At 34.8% G+C, this 10,113-nt stretch overlaps 1 protein-coding gene across 1 annotated transcript; it reads left to right on the top strand.

Moving 5' to 3' along the window:
- The first annotated feature begins 1,584 nt into the window (after positions 1-1,584).
- Positions 1,585-4,440, top strand: LOC149510465 (cytochrome b6). Its single transcript, XM_089757578.1, has 2 exons — positions 1,585-1,985; positions 2,810-4,440. The coding sequence occupies exons 1-2, from the start codon at positions 1,980-1,982 to the stop codon at positions 3,449-3,451; spliced, it is 648 nt and encodes a 215-aa protein (XP_089613704.1). The 5' UTR covers positions 1,585-1,979; the 3' UTR covers positions 3,452-4,440.
- Positions 4,441-10,113: the final 5,673 nt, after the last annotated feature.

Below are 10,113 nucleotides of genomic sequence, written 5' to 3'. Positions count from 1 at the left end.
ATCCAGCGTGGGGCGTGGAAGGTTTTGATCCTTTTGTTCCGGGAGGAATAGCCTCTCATCATATTGCAGCAGGGACATTGGGCATATTAGCGGGCTTATTCCATCTTAGTGTCCGTCCGCCCCAACGTTTATACAAAGGATTACGTATGGGAAATATTGAAACCGTCCTTTCCAGTAGTATAGCTGCTGTCTTTTTTGCAGCTTTTGTTGTTACTGGAACTATGTGGTATGGTTCAGCAACTACCCCCATCGAATTATTTGGTCCTACTCGTTATCAATGGGATCAAGGATACTTCCAGCAAGAAATATATCGAAGGGTTAGTGCTGGGTTAGCCGAAAATCAAAGTTTATCAGAAGCTTGGTCTAAAATTCCTGAAAAATTAGCTTTTTATGATTACATTGGCAATAATCCGGCAAAAGGAGGATTATTCAGAGCGGGTTCAATGGACAACGGGGATGGAATAGCCGTTGGGTGGTTAGGACACCCTATCTTTAGAGATAAAGAAGGGCGTGAACTTTTTGTACGTCGTATGCCTACTTTTTTTGAAACATTTCCGGTTGTTTTGGTAGACGGAGACGGAATTGTTAGAGCGGATGTTCCTTTTAGAAGGGCAGAATCGAAGTATAGTGTCGAACAAGTAGGTGTAACTGTTGAGTTCTATGGTGGCGAACTCAATGGAGTGAGTTATAGTGATCCTGCTACTGTGAAAAAATATGCTAGACGTGCTCAATTGGGTGAAATTTTTGAATTAGATCGTGCTACTTTGAAATCCGATGGTGTTTTTCGTAGCAGTCCAAGGGGTTGGTTTACTTTTGGGCATGCTTCGTTTGCTTTGCTTTTCTTCTTCGGACACATTTGGCATGGTGCTAGAACCCTGTTCAGAGATGTTTTTGCCGGTATTGATCCAGATTTGGATGCTCAAGTGGAATTTGGAGCATTCCAAAAACTTGGAGATCCAACTACAAGAAGACAAGTAGTCTGATGCAAGATTGCTTTGTTATTTTTCGCTTCTATTTTCTGTTTGTGATTTGACATAGGCTGCTGTAAAAATCTTGATTAAAATCGCTGCCTTTTCTTTGATTCTTGTTCTTTCGTTATTTTATTCGGGAGATGATTCTAAATAAATAGGTACGGAAGCTATAATTGTAAACCACGATCGAATTTATGGAAGCATTGGTTTATACATTCCTCTTAGTATCTACTCTAGGGATAATTTTTTTCGCTATCTTTTTTCGAGAACCGCCTAAAGTTCCAACTAAAAAAATGAAATGATTTTTCATTATCTCAATTGAAGTAATGAGCCTCCCAATATTATATTGGGAGGCTCATTACTTCAATTAGTCCCCGTGTTCCTCGAATGGATCCCTTAATTGTTGAGAGGGTTGCCCAAAGGCAGTATATAAGGCGTACCCAGTAAAACTTACAAGTAAACCAGATATAGAGATGGCGACTAAAGTTGCTGTTTCCATTATTATATAATTATATAAATAATATATATAAATATAAATATAAATAATATAAATATAAATATAATTTCAAGATCACAATGGATCTATGATAAGATCGTTTATTTACAGCGGAATGATATACAAAGTCAACAGATCTCACTGAATACAAAATAAGATTTATGGCTACACAAACCGTTGAGGGTAGTTCTAGATCTGGTCCAAGACGAACTGTTGTAGGGGATTTTTTGAAACCATTGAATTCGGAATATGGTAAAGTAGCTCCTGGATGGGGAACGACTCCTTTGATGGGTGTCGCAATGGCTTTATTTTCGATATTCTTATCTATTATTTTGGAGATTTATAATTCTTCCGTTTTACTGGATGGAATTTCGCTGAATTAGATTCACAAGAACCACGAAGCCTCGCTTTTCAATACAAAAAGTGAAACTTTTAGTTCTCGGATTTTTTTTAGCCCATTCTATTTTGGTAGTTCGACCGCGAAATTTTTTTTGTTTCTGTATTTCCGGAATATGAGTGTGTGACTTGTTATAATTGATCCTATTGATAGTACAGAAAATGGGTCTGTCCTCTTGATCGAGATAGTTTTATCCCGTCGGATAGCCATTCTAGTATCTGGAGCACGGAATATATGAAATGGATCACGAAGTATTCGAACTATGATTCATACTTAATATTCAAACCTCGCGGCCGGACTCAAAAAAAAAAAAAATTTTCAAAGAAAGAGGTTTTTTATTTATAAATCGAGAAATTTTTTCTTCTTTCAAACTCTCATTTAGTTTATGCTTATTTTGATCAAAGGACAAACCTTTCTTTTCTTTGTATTTTTATTTATTATATCTATTCTATTCATTGAATAAGTGATGATCCAATAATTCTTACTCAAAGAATCTTTGGACTTAGTTTGAAGGTTTTATTGAATCATCGCGGTTCTGGTATGAATCTGAAGTTTCAATTGATTCATAGGGTCTTAACAAGAGAATTCCTATTAAAAATAAAGAAAACAAGAATAAAGCCACATTCCATATAAATAACAAATCAAAGCAAAGAAAAAGAAAAGAAATAAGTAGGTAAATAGAAGATTCAAGAGGCCTGATCAACATAAAGACGAATGCGCCGACTTGATTTTTTGGCATTATAATTACAACTACAAAAAAGAGCTTTCGGATTTTTACTCTTTTGTGTCTTCAGATAAAATTGAATGAAAAGATTAAGAAGTTTCAAACTTTCTATTCCATATCCGTTTCAGCTATTATTTGGGTGTTTTTGTTTGAGCTGTACGAGATGAAATTCTCATATACGGTTCTCAGGGGGGGAGTCCTCTTGGTTTACCTATCTCAATAAAGTCTATGATTGGTTCGAAGAACGCCTCGAGATTCAGGCGATTGCAGATGATATAACTAGTAAATATGTTCCTCCTCATGTTAACATATTTTATTGTCTAGGAGGAATTACGCTTACTTGTTTTTTGGTACAAGTAGCTACAGGATTTGCTATGACTTTTTACTATCGTCCAACCGTTACTGAGGCTTTTACTTCTGTTCAATACATAATGACTGAAGCTAACTTTGGTTGGTTAATCCGATCAGTTCATCGATGGTCGGCAAGTATGATGGTCTTAATGATGATCCTGCACGTATTTCGTGTCTATCTCACTGGTGGTTTTAAAAAACCTCGCGAATTGACTTGGGTTACAGGCGTGGTTCTGGCTGTGTTGACTGCATCTTTTGGTGTAACAGGTTATTCCTTACCTTGGGACCAAATTGGTTATTGGGCAGTCAAAATCGTAACAGGCGTTCCGGAAGCTATTCCGGTAATAGGATCGCCTTTGGTAGAGTTATTGCGTGGAAGTGCTAGTGTGGGACAATCCACTTTGACCCGTTTTTATAGTTTACACACTTTTGTATTACCCCTTCTTACTGCTGTATTTATGTTAATGCATTTCCTAATGATACGTAAGCAAGGCATTTCTGGTCCTTTATAGAGAATATAGACCATAGCTATATTGTAACCAATCATTTATCTTATTACTTGCCAATCATTTATCTTATTACTTGGGGGAGGAACAATAGTATTTCATTGCTACAAATATGGATTGTTGAAAAAAAAAAAAAAATAAGACATGTATTTGGATATTTCCTTTCAACTCCACAATATTCTATTATTTATTTGATATGACATGAATAGTTGAAGGGAATTCCCCGAAGAGAAAATGGATTATGGGAGTGTGTGACTTGAACTATTGATTGGGCCATGCAGAAATATGCCTTTATCTGCTACATTGGAATTCACAACCAAATGTGTCTTTGTTCCAACCACCGTGTAAGCCCCATACAAAGGATAGGCTGGTTCGCTTGAAGAGAATCTTTTCTATGATCAGACCTGACGATGTCGTGTATGAACAGGGCTCCGTAAGATCCAGTAGAATAAGTGATTTGGCATAATGCAAATTAGATTTTATTTATTTATTTTTATTTTTTTTTTACTTTCTTATCTTAATAGTATGAAAATACATTCATTTCTTCTGCATCGACCCGATTTATTATTATTATACTATCGGAGTGAAACAAGGGATCTAAAGAAGAGCAAAGGCTAGACTATATTAGTAACAAGTAAATCCTTTGTATGTAAAAAATCTCGATATATTTTTGGGATAAAGGTGAATCGCAAGGCCTAAGACGACCCAGAAAGCACTTGATCACGATCAACTTTGTACGCCTACTTGGGTATTGAGCATTTACCTGTAAAAATGGCATTCCTTGGAATGTATAGTTGCAACTTCGTAAAATGGAATCAGGTAACTTTTTTCTTACATATGAAATCATTCATATATGTGTGGATAACATATAGATTCATTTTATATGTATCCGTTTGTATCCATTTGATTCGATTGATTTTTGCTTGAGCCGGATGATGAAAAATTATCATGTCCGGTTCCTTCGGGGGATGGATCTAGAAAAATTCACCTATCCTAATAACAAAAAAACCTGACTTGAACGATCCTGTATTAAGAGCTAAATTAGCTAAAGGTATGGGTCATAATTATTATGGGGAACCCGCATGGCCCAATGATCTTTTATATATTTTTCCAGTAGTAATTCTCGGTACTATTGCTTGTAACGTAGGCTTAGCGGTTCTAGAACCTTCAATGATTGGTGAACCCGCGGATCCATTTGCAACTCCTTTGGAAATATTACCTGAATGGTATTTCTTTCCTGTATTTCAAATACTTCGTACAGTACCTAACAAGTTATTGGGTGTTCTTTTAATGGTTTCAGTACCTGCGGGATTATTAACAGTACCTTTTTTGGAAAATGTTAATAAATTCCAAAATCCATTTCGTCGTCCAGTAGCGACAACCGTTTTTTTGATTGGTACTGCGGTGGCCCTTTGGTTGGGTATTGGAGCAACATTACCGATTGATAAATCCCTAACTTTAGGTCTTTTTTAAATTGAATCAATTTTAAAATAAAATATCATGATGTGCGTATCTAGGGAGTAGTCACTTCAAAGTCAAAGGTGAATTCTCCCTAGATACATTTATTCAATTCTGGTCCCAATATATGGATTGTGCTGAAGGTTCAAAATCCATTTTCGTTTTTTTTTTTTTTTTCTAATTTTCTAAAGTAAAAAAAAAAAAAATGAAATAAATCCTAAATCCAATGGATTTAAAATTTTGGTAAATCAATTTCGCAATGCTTTTCTACTTCTTTTCTAGAATGCCCAATATTTGTTTTACATCTTCTATGCGAAAGTGTTCAATTTTCATAAGGTCTTCTTGACTGTTATTCAAAAGGTCCAATAATGTATGTATATTGGACTTTTTGAGACAATTATAGATCCTGGGAGGCAATTCTGATTGGTCAATAAAAATATATTTCAATGCTATTTCTTTTTTCTTTTTTCTTAGTTTAGCTAATCTATCATGAAAAGGAAAAAAAGGTAAAGTAACGTTGTGTTGATTGTTTTCTAAATGTAAGTTTTCTTCTTCCGCATCTAGAAAGGGAATAAATAAATCAATCAAATTCCGAGAGGCTTCATGAAGTGCTTCTTTAGGAGTTAAACTTCCATTTGTCCATATTTCTAGAAAAAGTATCTCCTGTTTTTCATTATCATTCCCATAACAATGAATACTATGATTCGCATTTCGAACAGGCATGAATACAGCATCTATAGGATAACTTCCGTCGTGAAAGTTCTTTGGCGTTTTTATACCGTATCCTCTATTTCTCTCGATTTGTAATCCAATACACAAATCAATTGGTTCGGTTAGGCTAGCTATATGCTGTGTATTATCAACGATTTCCACAGAAGGCGGTAAGATGATGTCTTGAGCAGTTACATATCCGGGACCCTTGGCACAAATAAAGGCGTTACGAGTTCCATACAAATTACTTCTCAATACAATTGCTTTTAAATTCATTAAAATTTCATGTACTGATTCTTGAATACCTACTATGGTAGAATATTCGTGTGGTATTTTCTCAGATTTTGCACGTGTAATACATGTTCCTTCTATTTCTCCAAGCAAAGCTCTTCGCATCGCAATGCCTATTGTGTCGGCTTGGCCTTTCATAAGTGGAGACAGAATAAAGCGTCCATAATAAAGACGCTTACTATCTGTTCTTGATTCAACACACTTCCACTGCAGTGTCCGAGTAGAGACTTTTACTTTCTCTCGAACCATAGTAATATTATTTTATTTGATCAGATCATTGAATCATTTATTTCTCTTGAAATCTCTTTAGTGTTTATTTCTACACACGTTTTTTTTTAGGAGGTCTACAGCCATTATGTGGCATAGGGGTTACATCCCGTACGAAACTTAATAGTATACCACTTCTACGAATAGCTCGTAATGCTCCATCTCTTCCGAGACCAGGACCTTTTATCAGAACTTCCACTCGTCGCATACCTTGGTCTACTACTGCTCGAATAGCATTTCTCGCTGCGGTTTGAGCAGCAAAAGGAGTCCCTCTTCTTGGACCCTTGAATCCAAGAAATTACCTGACCCCGTACATCTGTAATAGTAACAATGGTATTGTTGAAACTTGCTTGAACATGAATAACTCCTTTTGGTATTCTACGTGCACTTTTCCGTGCACTACTGCGCCCATTCCTACGTGAACCAACTTTTGGTATAGGTTTTGCCATATTTTATCATTTCATAAGGATAAGTCAGAGATATATGGATATATCCATTTCATGTCAAAACAGATCTTCTATTTTTATTTGTTCATCGCTTTCTTTAAGATTAGTTTCTTTTCTTTAACTTTAAGGAGTTCTTTTTAGAATAGAAAGATTATCCTTGTCTCTGTTTATGTCTCGGGTTGGAACAAATTACGACAATTCGTCCCCTCCTACGGATTAGTCGACATTTTTCACAAATTTTACGAACGGAAGCCCTTATTTTCATAGTTGTTATTCCTTAAATTTTTCCGAATCTACTTATTGGAAGAAAATAAGTTTCTTGAAATTTTTGAACCTTGAATTGGATCCCCCTGAAAGGAATCTTGAAGTTGAAAAAACTACCTAATCGTTCGAATCCTTGTTGCGGAGTCTATAAATTATACGCCCCCTGGTTGAATCATAAGCACTTACTTCACTTTTGTTGACTCTATCCCACGGTGGTATACGTATAAAACTCGATCGGACCCTTCCTGAAACATAACCTAGAATCAGATCTTCATTATCTAAAGGAATCTGGAGTGGACGTGATTCACTAATTAAACCTCCATGAATCCATTTTTGTTCTTTTATTCCAGGTAAAACTTCCTTGACGTATCAACTACTGTAGGGCAGGAGGAGTTCTATTAGACAACCCGTGCTTTTTTTTTTCACAAATGGAAAGTTTCGGATTCGGATACAATTCGGATGTTAGACAGATTACCATATATAACACAAAATTTCTCCGCCGATTCCTTCTAGTCGAGCCTCCCGGTCTGTCATTATACCCCGAGAAGTAGAAAGAATTACAATCCCCATCCCGCCTAAAATTCTAGGAATTTGTTGATAGTTAGAATAGATTCGTAGACCGGGTCGACTGATCCGTCGTAAATTTAAAATAGTTCTATATGGTCCTTTCCTATTCCTTCTATGCCGTAGGGTTAAAACCAAAAAATATTTGTTTCTTTCCCGATGTTTCCTTATGTTATCGATAAAACCTTCTCGTAAAAGTATTTTAACAATGTTTTCAGTGATGTTAGTAGATCCTATTCGAATCGTTCCTTTTCTATTCATGTCAGCATTTCGTATAGAAGTTATTATGTCAGCAATAGTGTCCTTACCCATGGTAAACTAAAATTATTGTTGCTCCCGAATTTTGATATAACCAACATGTTCTTTTTTTTTTTTTACTTAGTAAAGGTATATACGTGAGACACAATCTACTAATTAATCTATGTCATTTAAATACTCTAATTTAAATACTATAACTATATTGAATTGAGGTCTCGTCTTATAATACCTCAGGAGCTAATGAAACTATTTTAGTGAAATTTAACTGTCTCAATTCCCCGGCGATCGCACCAAAAATTCGAGTTCCTTTTGGATTTCCTTTTTGATCAATGACAACTGCAGCATTGTCATCATATCGTATTATCATACCGTTGTCGCGTTTGAGTTCTTTACAAGTACGTACAATTACAGCTCTGATCACTTCTGATCTTTCTAGAGGTGCCTTTGGTACTGCTTTCTTGATCACAGCAACAATAACGTCACCAATATGAGCATATCGGCGATTACTAGCTCCTATGACTCGAATACACATTAATTCTCGGGCCCCGCTGTTATCTGCTACATTCAAATGGGTCTGAGGTTGAATCATTTTTTTTAATCTCTTCTTTCAATGGAACAAAGGACGAAGAAAAAAAGAAATATTGTTTGTCAAAAAAAAAAAAAAAAGGAAACCCGCAATTGTTTTTTTTATTCCCAAGACTTCTTTCCTTTGGTTCTATATTCCTATCCTGAAATAATGAATTGAGTTTTTATAGGCATTTTGGACGCCGCTATTGAAATAGCCTTTCTTGCTATATTTTCGGCTACTCCGCTCATTTCATAAAGTATTCTGCCCGGTTTAACGACAGCTACCCAATACTCGGGAGATCCTTTCCCCGAACCCATACGTGTTTCTGTAGATCTTACCGTAACTGGTTTGTCTGGAAATATACGTACCCATATTTTTCCACCACGGCGTACATTTCGTGTCATTGCGCGGCGCCCCGCTTCTATTTGTCTAGATGTAATCCAAGCGGGTTCAAGTGCTTGAAGAGCATATCTACCGAAACAAATGCGATTACCTCGATAAGATATTCCTTTCATTCTTCCTCTATGTTGGTTACGAAATCTGGTTCTTTTTGGGTTATAGTTGATGGTTGTTTATTAATTCCATCTCTACTACAGAACTGGACATGAGAGTTTCTTCTCATCCAGCTCCTCGCGAAAAAAATGACTAAAAAATATTTTATTTTATTCTTAAGATATATAGGTAGTTACTGAATAATAGATTGAATCCTGGGATTCTTTGCTTTGAGATTTTATCTGATCTATTTGAGATTTTATCTGATCTATTATAAATTTGTATATCTTGTTTGGATATATATTGGATATATATATAAGTAATTAAACATGGATTCTATTTATAGATAATGTCTTATCTTGTTTTTGTTATAATGTTATAACGAATCTTTATTTTGTTTTGTCTTTTTTTATCATATTCATCTCGGATCGACAAAAATTTAACAATCAAATAAAATGAAAATAAAATTTTTAAAATGAAAATAAAAAAAAAAAATGAAAATAAAATTTTTAAAATGAAAATAAAATTTTCGCGGGCGAATATTTACTCTTTCAATATCTATTTCAGTTGTCGGGTTAACTCATGACCTCTCAGAATCAGAACAGAATAAAAAGAAATGAAGTGGTCTCTGGTTTGTTCCGCCATCCTACCCGATAAATCATTAGGATTCGTTTTCAATAGAATCCTCTGCATTCACGGGTTCCGTCGTCCCCATCGCTTCTCGATTAATGCTTAGGTCTGAATTCTCCAATGGAGCCTTAATTTAATATTTAATAAAAATTTAATATTTAATAAAAATAAAAATTTAATATTTAATAAATAATATTTAATAAAAAAATTTGTTAATTTGTTCTTTAGTCAACCTTCTCAGTCTTTATTGACTTAAGGCTCTTGATTTTTTCTTCGATGAACAGATATTCATCTAATTATTGATGAATCTCTATTGATGCTCTATTACATTGCTCTTTATGAGATGCTTCGTAGACCTTACATATTGGAATCATATATCATTTCATTTCTATTTCTTTTTCTCTCTTTCTCTCATCCTTCTATTTATCCACATACTTTTTTATTTTGCTTCACAATTTAGATATATTCATAATCAGATTGGTTTTTTTTTACTTAACTTAATGCAAAAAAAAAGATTTCAGTTGCTATAATGATATGACCAATATATCATATCTTGACTGATTCTTTGGATCCAGATAATCCGAAGCGATGAGTTGGTTATTAGTGCTATAGTTATTAACTTATACTGTGGTTCGCCCATTTTTTTTTTTGAATCCTAAGCCTAAAAACCCAACGAGTCGCACACTAAGCATAGCAATTATATCAAATGATCAATCAAA

This window comes from Durio zibethinus, unplaced genomic scaffold, assembly GCF_047325235.1.
Source record: "Durio zibethinus cultivar Kanyao isolate XHJ-2024 unplaced genomic scaffold, ASM4732523v1 HiC_scaffold_38, whole genome shotgun sequence".
Classification (NCBI taxonomy): Eukaryota; Viridiplantae; Streptophyta; class Magnoliopsida; order Malvales; family Malvaceae; genus Durio; species Durio zibethinus.
This window is presented reverse-complemented; position numbering and strand designations above follow the sequence as displayed.